The 15620-nt window shown below is 40.7% G+C and overlaps 1 protein-coding gene across 1 annotated transcript in view; it reads left to right on the top strand.

The window, feature by feature from the left end:
* The window catches only part of LOC114432938 (protein TANC1-like), a 32241-nt gene that overhangs the window by 9523 nt on the left and 7098 nt on the right, over positions 1 to 15620 (top strand). Inside the window, exons 7-16 of the mRNA XM_028401065.1 lie at positions 4834 to 4950; positions 5088 to 5378; positions 6153 to 6280; positions 9293 to 9524; positions 10306 to 10472; positions 12027 to 12335; positions 14026 to 14226; positions 14888 to 14991; positions 15077 to 15185; positions 15478 to 15600. Coding sequence (XP_028256866.1) covers positions 4834 to 4950; positions 5088 to 5378; positions 6153 to 6280; positions 9293 to 9524; positions 10306 to 10472; positions 12027 to 12335; positions 14026 to 14226; positions 14888 to 14991; positions 15077 to 15185; positions 15478 to 15600 — 1781 coding nt within the window. The remainder of the gene's footprint in view (positions 1 to 4833; positions 4951 to 5087; positions 5379 to 6152; positions 6281 to 9292; positions 9525 to 10305; positions 10473 to 12026; positions 12336 to 14025; positions 14227 to 14887; positions 14992 to 15076; positions 15186 to 15477; positions 15601 to 15620) is intronic.

The following is a 15620-nucleotide window of genomic DNA, read 5'->3' as shown; positions in this document are numbered from 1 at the left end:
CACAGCCTTTTATGGAGGACTTTGAGCAAAAGGGACTTCTGGAAGAGTCACGTTCGCATGTTATGTTTTCATCCAGTTTAAGACCTTGGGACTGGTGTGAGGTGGCACAAATCTTGACAAGAATGACCCCCTTATTAAGCCCTTTCAGTTGTTTCCTTTGTGGTGTAAGACCAAGGTGATGTAATGAATCAAAAGTCACATCAGCCTGTAAGTTCCTGTGGAGGACTGCTGCTCCCATCTGACATTTGTTCTTTGGTGTTTGCCGTTAGTTAAAACTGTACAAATAATTGCGGTTTGTGTAAGTTCTAAAACTTAGAGTTATTTAATTGTGATTTCTCAGCTTATACTGACCCAATGACCTATTCTTTTCACTGTTATTTATAGTGTGGTTGAATCAGCAGCACAAACAACTTGTGTGCAACGAGAAAAATTCAATCAGTTATGTACATTTCTGTACATTAGTACCTCTAAAGCTCACTAATTAACACAGTGTATGCTGTTTGTATACAAAATCCCAAGTGTAAAACATATGTACAGTTTCAGCCCAAAACTAATCCTAAAATGCATCTTTATGTAAACAAAAACAAAAACTGATATATGAACCAGTGACCTACATGCTTTTTCAGTCCATCCATCCATCCATCACAGGACCTTGCTGTTGCTCTAAGCAAAGTACAGACTAGCCTGCACCAAACGACCTCAACGCTCGGATTGAAACTGGCTGCCACTGATTAGACTCAAGATGTGAAAGACAGTGGCTGTCTGAAATCACTTCCTATTCACTATACATTTCGTCATTTTGTAGTGCTGTATCAATGTGTTGTGAGAAATATTTGACCCCATTTAGGGCCCTCTGTATCCCACAATGCAACATGAAAAGTGTCCATCCAATGGTCACTACATTAGTGATATGTACCATCATAGATTATGCAGAGCGGTGAGTAGAGCAGGAACAAAAGTTACGTTAGCCATCTTAACAAATATAATGATCGTTTAAGGAATGTAACACGACCCGTTGTGTTTGTTTTATTAATTTTTTGAGTTGAAGTCCCCATATGGGGAGTAGTGAGTGAGTGACTTTGGACACAGCCAGTGAGTTTTGAATGGTTCATGTCTGTTGAAGTCCATAGATGGAGCCCCATTCCTGCATTGTTTCTAACGACCAGTAGGGAATAACGCCACTGATTGTAAAACGAAGTGGGTTTACTGTCCTATAGGTGCTCTTCGATACCGCTTGATGTACATTTTTAGATTTTGGTTCAATTTAAGAGTAAAATAGATGATGAGGTCAATTCTGGCTTTAAAAGGATATCCATAATGTAAAACTCAAAGCTTTATAATGGTAGTACATTAAACCAGTGGATGATGACACAGGTGCTACATCCACTTGTTTTGTCTGTTGTTGTGCTATTCTGATGACGTTATTACTCTTTTAGCACTTAAGTGTGGCATTAATCGTCACACTTCACCCTCAGACATTAAACAATGGTATTTAAAATGTAGGATTATTGCTCTCAGGTTGAATTTGGGTCTTTTGAATGGGTGCTTCATGGTCTGCTAGTGTCTGTGCAATGCCATCAGAGGCACTGAGGGCTTGGGCCGGGGCTGCAGAGCTGACCTTTAAAGTGATGAAGGATCAACAAGGGCTGTAGGGTGATCAGCTTCGCTGTCATCAGCAGAGAACACAAAAGGTGGGCAGAGAGTGTGGGTTAGGTTGGACTGCGCAGGCATGAGCTGTTCTGGTGTCCCTGAAAACATGCTTTAGCTCATTCACTGTATCACTGGTCCACTCAGCCATTTGGCCTGGTTGTCTTTAGCCAGCAATCTTTCTCATCCCACTCCACACCTCCTTCACACTGTTTTGCTGCAGACTGTGCTCCATCCTCTCACTGCGTTGATGTTTTTTTTAATTCTTAGCTCTCCACTGCTGTTCCTATGTGACACAATTACGGTAATTTCACGCAAGTCCCTGGCCTCTTCTACCTGTTGGACGGGATTTCATGTTTTCACTCCTCCGTGGTACATTATTTTCTCATCCCTGATCTGTTTTCTTTCATTATAATTGCAGTGTAATTGATTTGTCTTGCACCTGGGGGGCTGTCATTGTCCACACAGAGCAGGCTGCCTGTGCTCTTTACAGCCCTGTAAATTATAATATTTACAGGCCACACTAATGCTCTCTCTCTCTCACTCTGCTGCAGGCATACTATCAGAATATAATCAGATCAGCCAAAGTGTGAACTGTACTGTACTGTATGTACTGGAGTATTTTCAAAAAGCAAGTTCAGCGTGTCTTTCTCACCGTTCTAAATTGAGAGGAGTAAAGGATGGTCCAGTGTTACACTAATGTGAAACATTAAGAGGGCTTACATCAGACTGTGCTCCGGTGTTTTTTTGTCATTACGAAGGATGCTTAAGGATGTTGCTCGCCAGCTGTAAATATAATCGCTGCTATAAAGCTTTAAGCCCATAACACCTCAAATACTGTACGTTCTGCAGATCCCTATATGCTTAGAGATTACCAGCGGCATTTAGCATGTACAGTACGTGATTATAGTAATGTGAAGTTACCTCCTTGTCTGTTTGATTGGCGTTTTAGAGCAACACGACTCTAACAATATTAATAAATGAATGACAAAGACTCACTAAACGTTCAAAACAAAACAAAAAATCTAATTTTCATACAAATATCATTTTTTCAACTGAATGATGCATCCCTATCATATAAATGAGAACAAAAATAAAAATACAGAAACCAAAGAAATTTAGATGTCCAAGCGACTGTAATCTAGTTAGTTGGTTTTCTGCCAGGATTCATAAACCATGTGGATTAGATTCAACTTCATTAGCACAGAGAAAGAAAACTGGAGGCAGCCTTAAATTCTTCACTTTTTTTTCTTGCCATCTGCTCCAAAGAAAGTCCAACAGCTGTGACAGAATAAATGACCAAACCCAGGCTGTTTTAAGCTATAAAATGTGTAATTAAATATTAATTGTTGTTGAAGGTTTGCTTTGTGTAAAAAAATATGGACAGGACAAGAGTAAAGATGTACAGCATGGCTCTCATCAGCTCTAACAAACCATCAACATGAAACAACAGTGTTATAATGGACTGTCACATTCAACTACAAATTAAATGTGACAGTCCAGATTACTCCCTGTTCTGTGGTAAAACCTGCACCATGATGAAGATGATGGTGGGTGGACAGGTTCCCTGCATGGCCTCCCCCTTTTCTGTGGGTTACTGTTGATCAGCTTTTCCCGCAGACTTTAGAGTCCACTGACAAAAAAAAAACTCATACTGTGCTAGTTAGGGTACATTACTACAACCCAACAATGGTGGAAAGTAACTAAGTATTTGTACTTTGTTACTGTACTTAAGTAAATTTTTATGTATTTATACTTTACTTAAGTAAAAATAATAGTGCATACTTTTACTCCATTACATTTTGCAGCTATTATCTGTACTTTCTACTCCACTACTATTCTACAATATTGTAGTTACTTTAAAAAAAATTTTTAGTTACATTTTATGAACACAGTGCTGGACTGATGTGAAGTCAGACTCTGCATGGAGGTGGTGTCACGCTGCCAGCTGTGTTTCTATAAGGAGCCTCAGTCATGATGCCGGTGCTCTGATTCAGTTAGCTAACTAGTTAGCTGCTGTCTGCTAACACAAATCCATCCATTAATCATAACATTAATCTAAAGCAGGAATACTTACACAGTAAGTAAATAGTGAATGCCTGTTTTTTTATTACCAGCCTCTGTTCACTTAATGCCGACAGCCTGCCTCATGACACACAGACCTGTCCAAAGCTGCTTCTGGGTACTGAAAATGTAAATTAACTACACTTTTTAATTTTTTTGATGATGAGATTTTTAATTTTAATCTCATCATTTATCCTTTGCAATGGAAATCAATAATATATGTTCAGTGCATGAGTACTTTTACTTTTAATACTTTAATGTACTAAAGTACATTTATAAGTAAGTGCTTAAGACTTTTACTTTACAAGTAGGATTGTTGATGTAGCACTTCTACTTTTACTTAAGTATATATTTTGCTGAGTATTTGTACTTTTACTTAAGTACCAAGCTTTAGTACTTCCTCCACCACTGCAACCTAACATGACAATCCTATCATATCAGTAAACTGTGATAGAACTGCAGTGCATACTGTGCCTTGTCTTGCTTGTTTTTGATGTCATAATAATAAGCTGTAAATTTGAGCAAACAACAAATTTAAGAAACTTTAAAGTACAAAGTATATTTTCTGCAGTAACTTGTCTAAGTGTCTTGAGAGCTGCAAGCTTGGCTGACCTGTAAACTCTGTAGTGTGTGTGTGGGTGTATGGATAAGGTGAACGTGGGAGTTAAGAACTATCTTTTTCTTTGCCCTTTGGTACTTCGTGTTCTGTAAAATATTTTTTCAGGTTAGCTCATTTGTTGATTGAAATAATGTGTATAGTTCTGATCTTGACAGCTGATACATTTTTGCATTAAAGGGGGCGATGTGTCTCCACTGATTATCACAAAATTTGGTGTCCTGACGTGTGAGACAGCATGAAACATTTGGTCATTTCAGACTCATGTCAGCTTGAGATTACAAGAAGTGAGATGTGTTGTGTTCTTTTCTTTTCCTCTCTCTCTCTCTCTCTCTCTCTCATCTCCTCAAGGTCATTGAGCATTTAATCATTAAAGGCAACAACTGTTGTCTCACATCTCCGTGGATACAGTAATTGATTGAAGTATCCGCAGTGTGCATGTGTATCTTTGCACATTTCTCTCTCAGGCTCTTGAACTCAGTTGCCCACCCTTTCTCTCTGTATAGCAACAAGCTCCACTCGACTTGAGGACCTGAGTTATCTGGACAACCAAAGGGCTGCTGGGCACAGGAGCTCAGTCCGCAAACACAACACAGCTGGACGCACAAGTGATGACTCTAAAGGTATTTTGTGGCCTCACCTCGGGGTAAAAAATCAGCGTACAAATATAGCTTGTTGCAGAAACATCCACTGACCTGCGTGTGCACTCCCCCCAACTGTCACTGCATGCTTAATAAAACTTCCCCCTCACTGTGTCCAGGGAGATTGGTGCCATTCAAACAAACTGACATAATGCTGAAGCCACTGCTCTTCGAAGTCCCCGGCATGAATGTGGAAACACCTTTTGTCGGCCGGGTTTGGCTGTTCAGTCGTCTGGAGGAAGTCCTGAGAAAAACGAGCAGCTGCGAGGGACGCGGTGCTGTCATCGTGGGCAACGCTGGATCCGGCAAGACTGCTGTCATATGGCGGCTGGTGACGCTCAGCTGTCATGGCATGCGCACACCACAGGGAGGTCCCAGCATCCCTCACAGCCCCGGTTCCTCCCCGAAATGTAAGACTCCTTCCTTTTATTCAGTACAATTTGTTCCTACGGTTTGCTCCAGTAAAGTCGAATTCTTATAAAATAGTGGAAGAAACATCACTTTTTGGGACGGAGTTAGTAACTGGGTCACGCACTCTTCTTTCAAGTTCTCCCCTGAGGTTTCTCTGCTGATTGCAGTTGTGTAAGAGGAGAGGGATTGTTGTTTTTTCTTTTTTACGAGTGGCACTGGAACAGTTCTTTTGTCTGAGGGAAAGGAAAAAAACTACACAAAATGAGCTTGCATACAAAAAGATTTTGCACATAAATGTGCGTAGCATGCTGTGAAGCGCTGGTGGGTTTTTGTTTTTGAATAAAATATGACACACCTGGTGTTATAAAAATAAGAAACACCACAAATACATGTTGTTCCACTGTCATCACCTGCTTTCAGCCTTTTTCTATACAAGCTGGGGGGCAAAGCAGCACAGAAAAGCAAGAGTGGCATTCATTTTTCAGCACTGTTGCATTATTCATAGATATCTGAATTGTGTGTTGTCATTTTAATTTGAATTTAACTCTATACAACATGCAGTGTGAGGTCACTCTGACACAAACAGCCATCCTGTGTGCTAACTGTGCTGTCATAGTTTCCAGTCTTACTTAATTAAGTGCAGCAGTTTAATGGTGTTTCTTTGTAGTCCTCACTCCTGACATCCCACTGCCTACACCTGAGATTGGATCTAAGGAGTACAAATGGCAGCTTTTGTTGTTGTTGATGTTGTTGTTGCTTTGTGCTCCGTTCAGGTGGGGATAGGCAGGGAAAAGCTGGATCCAAACAAGCAAACGATTCCCAGCCCAACCAGAGTGCTGCTGCAGGAGCGAGCGACAGCACAGCTCAGAGGAAGGAGGCTGTCAGATGCTTAGCTGCCAAGGTAACTCAAAACACACGTGCAGACTCACACAAGTATTGCTAGACTTGTGAGGACCTTCTCGCTCACATTTCTCTTTTATAGGCTGTAACTGTGATCTTAAAGCTCAGCACTTTTTTTAAAAAAAATGTGCTGATTTAGCTTTGTTGGATGAGAAGATTGATGCCAATCTCACATCAGTCTGCAAACATAAACCTGAAGCCAGCAGCTACTTTAGAAGGGAGGCATCAGTCAAAAAGTGCCTCTACCGCTCACTAAACACCCCGTTTTATCTCGTAAAAAACATTTCTTTATTTTATGTGACAAGCTCTTACTATAGTTTTGGTTATTCCTCAGATTAACATAATAAACTGTAATATGTGCGCTATGGGGGTGTTGACAGGCAGATTCTGTTACCTTAACACACAGCTACTATTATTACTGATTATGCTAAGCTAACTAGATTACTAGACTTTAAGCACTCTGCAGGTAAAGATGGATAAAGCCATACTTTTCCTCAGCAGCTGTTTGGGAGCTCAGTGTGTTGCTTCCACCAAGGGTGAGGTGGAGGCCTAACCTAAGTGTTTTTTTATACTATGCTGTAAATATTTGTAATTAAGTATTGTGGACATTTTAAGATGCAGGTCTATGAGGATTGAGTCTCTTGGAGGCGGCTTCATGTGGCTATTTGAGGGACTGCAGCCTTGTTCATACTTTGCTTTCAATATAAAAATATATTAAATAATCCTCCTGTGTCCTTGCAAGAATGCATATAAGAGCCTTTATAAAATAAGCCTGATGTTTGACAGAAGTGAATACTGGTCTAAAGGTTCCACTCTCAAGGAAAAATAAATAAAATCAAAATAAAAACATCAACTGGTCCCTACAAAGACACCAACAAATGCCAGTGCAAGACACCTCTGTGTAGTTATTTATCCTGTTGTTGAGCAGACTGCTGACTCACCTGGAGTCAGAAGGAATAAATTACATTTACATTATAACAACTGCCTTTGCTTTATCATTTTGTTATGGCTGTTTTTACAGCCCTGTTTATTTCCCTACACTTCTCTCACCAGAAGTGTAAGTAATGCTAATATAATACAGCATCACAAACAGTACTGCAGGGAGCTGTGACTGTTACAAGCTTTCATGAAAGACTGAACAGGGATCAGTTGAGATAAACGCATCAGCATTTTTTTTAAGACACAATATTTTAATGTCAGTGTTCTCCTCTGTTTCTGTGCACATGTAGAACATGCTGCTGACTGCATCACGCAGATGACATGGAAGCTTCTAAATTTACTAACTTGGCCTCAATAAGAGTTTCCATGGGAACTAGTCAGACTACTTGTGATGGTGAGGATGTTTGCTCAAAAGATCATTGATAACGTTATACAATATGTGGACCACTCACGACAAAGGCTGGGTCCTGTAAAACCAGAAGCACTGTCATATAAGCATTGTTATTTTTGCAGCAATTGCTACTCATCTTCCGCAAAACAGTCCAACCATCTCAATATTTAAAACAAAAGTGTGTTATTGTTTTAAAAGATAAGTCCATCTCTCTCTTGTTTAGCATTCAGCTTTCTGCCTGATGAAACCAACCTGGATTCAGAAGCTCTCTCTAAAAACATGAACATTAAATGACTCAGCTGCTGTTTTATATCTGCTGCTACCTGCTTTTTTGTGTGTGTTGTGTAATATTGAAACACATTGAGACACATAATGCTCTCAGTGTCATGATCCATAGTCGTTCTGTTGTAGTCTTGTCTGCACTTTTTGGTTTTCTCTGTTTTTCTGGTGTATTTAGTTTCTTGCTGTTTAATGCTTGTTGTGTATTTCCTGTTTTATTTTGAAAGTCCGGTCTTCCCTGTGTATTCCTGTGTGTTTTGATGATTGCGTGCCCCGCCCTGATGTGCTTCACCTGTGTGTATTTAAGTCTTGTGACCCCCCCCTTCCTGATCCTTGGTCTGTTCACACCCACTGTGTTGTTCCTTCGTCGTCACCCTAGGTTTGTTCTTGTGTTGTTTTATTTCCTTTGTTTTATTCTTGGCTAGTTTTGCTCATTCTTGTATGTTTTCAGTTTAGACCTATTGAGGGATTTTGGCTCTGTGTTAATAAAGCTCTGCTTTAGTTTGATGTTTTTGCCTCGTGTCTGTGTTTTGGGTCCTCCCTGAACTCTTATCTCATAACGCTCAGCTTCTTTTGTTCCTCTCTGATAACATTTACAGCTTTAGCTGTGGAAAGATATTGTAAATAAACACAGATTAAACTGATATAAAGTCTTTGAAATCACACAGAAAATGCACTCCTTATTAACTTAAGATCCTGCTTCATGTTGAGCTGCAGTATCAAAGTGTTTCGGGCCTCCCTAACAAACTTTTTACCTGATTGTTTCCTCATGTTCTGATGTCGAGGTTCATGTGATTTGACATTAGACAGAGTCAAGAAGTCTGAAGAACTTGAACTTGAACTTGAACTGGAATTTTCTTTAACTGACACTTTAGACCACCACCTGTTGTGCATGTAATGTGAAAATCCCATGTTATGGCACCTGTCTGCACGTCTGATTTTTTTTTTTCCCCCCACTGTTCCTAACCTGCTCTATTTATTCATTCAGTCAGTGCCATTCAGTTGCAGCCACCACTAAGACACAAAAAGAAAGCTTAAAACTCACTTGTGGGATATTTACTGATGCAATTTGTGTACTAGGATAAAGTCTGAAAATCTCCTAAGCTTGTGTTGACAAATCTTATTTCAAACGTCTAAAATCCCACTCAAAAAACTGGGGGACAAAGAACACATTAAACTGAAACCCCAGATAAAATATATCTGGGGTTTATGACTCATTCCTGCAGCCTTCTATTGAAACAAATGACATTTATGTTTCCAGCAGCCTCCTCAACAACAGTGTAGACTTAAAAATGGGAGAAGTTTTTTTCTGATGAGAGGCGCTCGCTCTGTAACATATGCTTAATATTGTGAAAACCTAAAATGATTTTTTTCTATTCTTTCACCCATTTCCTTCTCCTCTAGGTGGTAGCCTACCATTTCTGCCAGGCTGACAACACCTACACCTGCCTGGTACCAGAGTTTGTGCACAGTATCGCCGCCCTGCTGGCCAGAGCACCGCAGCTCGCCCCCTATAGAGAGCTGCTGGTACAAGAGCCTCACCTTCAAAACACTCTCAGCTTGCGTTCCTGCGTCCAAGACCCTATCGCTGCCTTTCGAAAGGGCATCCTAGAGCCCATTGCCAGCTTGCGCAAAGGTAATGAAATTACACACACACACACACACACTTTAAGACAAATGGGATATTCAATTTTAAAGAGTGTTTTAAAGTTTAAAATAGTATCTGTTTTAAGGTGGAAAACTGTCAGCTTCCCTCAGTCTGCAATTAGGGATCCTGCTGCCATCTCCTGTGTGAAACAGCTCATTAATGACTCTGTGACGGGCTCATAGATTATTTTCGCTAGTTAAGGTCAATGATTTGAAACACCATGGAGTGAGAAGCAGATGTTTGGTCATTTACATAGGGAAATGATGAGTGTTATTTTTGCCCCGGTGAATCATCAGCATCCCACAGGATTTCAAGGACACAGAATACTTCGGCTTAGAGGTTTAGCATGTTATTAGCCTGCTCAGTTTCTCATGATGCAGTCAGATAGATATAGATTGATGTGTTATGATGACCAGGCCCTTCACTGTGTGAGTAGAGGAGTATTTTGTCTACTCCATCTCCATTAACCGAGTTAGAAAAAAACACAAAATATGAAGAGCCCTTGTGTGAGTGTTTAGGTCCTCACAGGCTCACATAGATGCTTTGACAGTTGAGATGATGTGAGATGTGATGGATGTGTCCTGTTTCAAGGTAATAAACAACAATGACCTCTGCCCCCTTTCTGCACAATATGATCAATATCAATATACACTGAGCTGGAAAACACCTTTTTTTTAGCCATAAGAAGCAGACGCACTCTTTCCTAATGAAACACTGTGCATGGTGCTCAGCCTCCGTTGTTTCATCCTTGTCGTTTGTGTGTATGTAGAACGGAGGCTACCTGAAGAAGACTACATCATATTGGTTGACAGTCTTAATGAGGCAGAATTCCATAAACCAGACTACGGGGACACCATTGCTACCTTCATCACCAAAATTATCTCCAAATTCCCACACTGGCTCAAACTGGTGGTCACAGTGAGGACAGGCCTGCTGGTGAGTTCTCACTTCTTTTAATTAAATAATAAATCACACACACACGGCTGTTTGTTAACCCACATTACTCACTTATTTTCCTACTTATTCTTAATAGCACCTGATCACATGACTAGCATCAACCCCAATGCAGCAGAGCTGAACGGAATATTAATGATGATTATCACATCACTGAAATCTGCCTGTATTTGTGCTGCAGATGCTCCGTTTGATCACAAACACCAACAGACAGGCTATGCAGGATTTTCTTTAGGTGTGTGTTGCTTCTTTTGGATAAGAGCGATATGATACTTCCATATTACTAAGACTGCTGGCTACAGGGAAATCCTACAATACTCAATCAACATTTTACACCCCTGTATTCTATATTTAACACAATACGCATTGATTGATGAGAACGAAAAGAAACAGGTGCCATCTTGGCGTGCACCAGTTCCTATTATACATAGGTGCAGGGCTAATATCTATATATAGAATATATTGTATTTATCAGCCCTGTATTTATTGATGTATTATGAGAACTTATACTCTACTCTATAGCCCCCCAAGTGGCCATAGAGAGAATATATATATATATATATATATATATATATATATATAGGTGAGCCAGGTGAGCATTGGGTACCAGACAACAGTGTAAAAATAACTTTGTGTGTATTTGAAGGTTTAATCTAAATCACAGAGCTATTAAGAAAACCTGCTTCCTCACTACTGTGCTGTGCTCTCACTGCCGTGCTATAGACAGCGTGGCGTTTGGCACCACTGCCTTTTTTTAGTTTGATGTATTTTCTCAATCTGGTTGGTAATCCCACCAAACAGAACAACCAACAGCGGACGCATCTGTCCAAAGCCGAAGCCAAGCCTCCAAATGCTGCATGGATTACGCCCTGAATGGATGGGTAATACTACTGGGAGTCTGCTGGGAGTCAGGAGCTTGACAGCCAGCCAGCTGGTTACATAATTGGATTAGTGTTTGGGAATACACAAAACACATTTGGGGTCATTTTCTTTCAGATGCATTTGAAGTCAGCAAGCGTTAAATATCAAAATTTAAAGATGAAGAACACAGCTCAGACAGAGACACAGAAAGTTTTCACTGGTGTTTAACAACCTTTGACAGTGGAGTGCTCAGAACAGGTTAAGTGGAGCGCTGTTTGTGACCACATGTCAATTACTTGTTGAACCTAAACGTCAGTCTACGTTAATGAGGGACTGGGCTGCAGTAACATGGATTTTTTTGATCAGTCATAGCTGGTTTTGGCCGGTGTTGAGCAGTTGAGGATGGCAAGAGAGGAGACGAAATGTGAATCTGAGAGATGGCTGTGAGCAATGTTGGAGCTTGAGTCATTGTCACACTATTTACTGTACTGTATGCCATGGCTCTGTGTGAGTCAGAGGCAACAGCATCTGAGGAATGGGTCCTGATTTTGGTGCTTTTAATTTGTCCTTGACTAAAACACCAAAGACATGCTACCTACAGTTATTTTTGTGTCTGTACGTGGTAGCAGATTTAGCAGCATTTCACCACTAATGTAACTTGCTCTTCTCCTGCAGGAAATCACCACCCTGCTTCCCTTCTCTGGCATTTCACTGGACATCCTCCCAGACAGCAGTGATCTGGGAGCCGACCTGAGTGACTACATCCATCACCGGGTCAACAGCAGCAGTCAGGTTGCCGCTAACGTCACCACGCCAACAGGCTCTGCCCCTGATCCTCTGCTACTCAGCAAGTTCAGTAGCCACCTGTCGACACGGAGCCACGGCTCCGTCCTCTACCTTCAGCTGAATCTGGATCTGTTCCACAAAGGCCACTTGGCTCTGAAAGGAGGAAACTACCTGGTCGTGCCTGTCTCCCTGTCAGAGGTCAGACATGTAGTGCATTGATTCTCACTCAAGTATTTATGCTTCACAAATACATATGCGGCACTGACTGAGCTGTAACACCTCCACACCACATGCTGCAATGTGACACAGAAACATAAACAATTATCTTAGAATGATAGATCGTATCATTTTAAAGTGGAACATTTAGAGAAATGATGAATAAATCACCACCTTCTTAGTCAGGGTAGAATGTGCACAGCAACGCTTCTAAAAACAGATTTCCAATCGAAAGGAAACAGTTCTGACAGAAACATGATCTCATGTATGTGACTACATGATATCCGATGAGATGCAGAATATACCTGTGTATACTTGCAGCTTTTTAAATGTAACATAGTCATGATGATGATAATAGGATCATTTTTCTTAGACAACTAATTATGAATACTCCTAAAACTTTTTTTTCATTAAATAAGAAATCTTTTAAATAATAACTTAAATATTATACTGACAAAAATAAGCTAGTTAGGCTGGGCTTAACAAAGCTAAACTGCTAAAACTAAGGTTCAAAATGCATTTTAAACACATAATGAAACACTATTATTACAATTCATTAATTCATTAGGTAACGCACACGTGTGTGTGTGTATGTTGCTGCACATTCAGCAACCCCTGTGACATTTAGCTAAGATTATGATGGCAGCAGTGTGATCATGTATCTACTGGATAGAATATTGAACAGACTTAGCTAAAGTAATGGATACATTTCATGTAATGACTCATCAGTTGAAATAAGTAAGGCACAGACTGGTGAAACAGTTGGCAGAAAGTAATGGGTAAACAGATGAAAATGTCAAAAAAATTCAAAAAGCAATGAAAGAATGGTTGACGTGTGCGACAATGTTGGATAAATAAAAAAGAAAGAAATATTTAAATCTGTAAATACATAGATAGAATGGTTAGCTAATGTGTTTCACACATTTTCATTGACTTCACTTAATATGCAAAGGGTTTCTGCAGATACAAAAATCACATTTTGCCTTACATGTAGTTTTGGCTACGTCCTCCTCCTCCTCCTCCTCTTCCTCCTCCTCATCAAGTTCACAGTCTAACACCCATCAGTCATCATGGTCTGTCATAAAATGGCGTCTTGCTTGAAGCTGAAGGAATCAGAGTGCATAAAATTCACATTCCAGCTACACAGGAAACACACAAAAAAAAAACAGAAAGAATATTACAAATGTACCCACACGTGCTATTCAGGAAAATAAAGGTAAAAAAATGACGAGATCAAAAACTTGATACAAACTGCCAAAAATAGTCAACGCTGACTAAAGTAAATGGCAGACTCATTTTAATGTTATGCAATCATGAGTGTAAATGAGGACAACAGATGGGCAGGTGTTACACACACACACACACACACAAAGAAATAAAGATGTGATAATTTGATGATTGTGTAATGAAACTGAAGAGCCACGCATGTAAGGGTGCTGAAAGACGTGTCAGTCGTGATAGGAGCAGGTCCATGCATCATTGCTACAGCTGTGATTTTAAATCTCCACCAAGGTCTTTTCAGTTTTTCTGAGGTCTTGTAATAAAGTATTCCTCTGGCTTAATTGTATAGTAGTTGAGTAGCTGATCTAACATTGGTAAACTCTTTGTTAATTGGATAACTATCTGTCTGTTCTGCCGGCCTCATTAATTAACAGCATGTGTCGTCTGTTAGGTGTACCTGCTGATGTGCCGTGTGAGCTTTCCGGATAAAGAGGCCTTTGAGCGAGTCCTTCCGGTGCTAAATGTGGCACTGGCATCTCTGCACCCACTGACTGATGAACAAATGTTCAGGGCACTGAATGCAGGCAGTGTGAGGGGGGAGCTGGAGTGGAAGGACTTCCAGCAGAGATTAGACAGTCTGGCTGGAATCATGGTAAGACTCTTGTTATGACTGCATAGAAGGGTCCATAACAATTTGAGCTTTTGTTGAATTGATGTTAATAGTTAATGATCTATGGTTAATTCAATTCAATCCTATTTATATAGCACCTTTTACTTAATTTAATTGTCTCAAGGTGCTTCACAGAAACCCAGAGCCTGAACCCCCTTAAGAGCAACAGAGTCAGGAAAACTCACTTTTAACAGGAAGAAACCTTAAACAGGACCCGGCTCATATAGGAGAACCATCCTGCTGACAGTCGGCCAGGTAGAGGAGGAGAAGAAGAGGGAGACAGGACAGAGAGGATGAAGGAGAGAGAAAGAGACATGCAACACACACAACATGACAGGTTGTTGATGTTGTCAATCTGAAACTATTACTACTAAAGATGAAGAACAGAGACTGGTGCAGGCTATAAGCATTGGAATGATCAGGGGCCAGACTGCAGGTCAGCATGCAGGTCTGGAGAGAGAGAGGAACTACGAGGAAGACAGCCACCACAGTTAATGACATGAATCACTAGTATGTATCAGGCTGATGAGAAAAGAGGAAAGGTGAGAGGGTAAAAAGGGGTTTATGCTAAAAGTTTAGCATGGCACTTCATCTGGAGGGAGCATATTAATCAGCTAAGTTTTCCTTTGTCTTGTGTTTGTAGATTAGGCGTAGGGATGGCACACGGATGCTGTGTCACCCCTCCTTCAGAGAGTGGCTGGTTTGGAGAGCTGATGGAGAAAGCACGGACTTTCTGTGCGACCCCAGGTGATGCTTAAAGTCAAATAATATGAGGGTTTGATCAATTAGAGCTTTTGTAGAGCATGTCTGATTCAAACCTACGTGTGGACAGGAGTGGCCATGCTCTCCTGGCATTCATGTTCTCCAGACAGGAGGGCAAGCTGAACCGGCAGCAGACCATGGAACTGGGACACCACATCCTCAAGGCTCACATATTCAAGGTAACAGGAACTGCAGTACTACGTATATAAAGTACGTATGTAGGTTTAAGCCTGGGAGTGATGGTACCTACATTTCTGAAGACTGTGATTACTGCACAAAACAGTAAGAGTTTGCAGCATTGCTCATATACATAAATTTCCACAGTGACTATTGTACCATTTGCAGGCATTGCTTGAATTTTGTATGTACTGCTCTACTCCTGGGACGTGATTCAAATTCAGCAGATCTCATCTGAGCAGGCTTATTCTCTCTCTCCCTCTCACTGCCTGTATGTGTCTCTCTTTTACACAGGGCCTCAGTAAGAAGACAGGTGTGTCCTCCAGCGTTCTTCAGGCCATGTGGGTAAACTGCAGCACAGACAGTCTGTCCGCAGCACTGGCCTCCCTGAGGAACCTATATACACCTAACATCAAGGTGACACACAGCACACAGCA

This window comes from Parambassis ranga, chromosome 3 (assembly GCF_900634625.1).
Source record: "Parambassis ranga chromosome 3, fParRan2.1, whole genome shotgun sequence".
NCBI lineage: Eukaryota > Metazoa > Chordata > Actinopteri > Ambassidae > Parambassis > Parambassis ranga.
The sequence above is the reverse complement of the archived record's forward strand: the minus strand, read 5'-3'. Positions and strand labels throughout refer to the sequence as shown.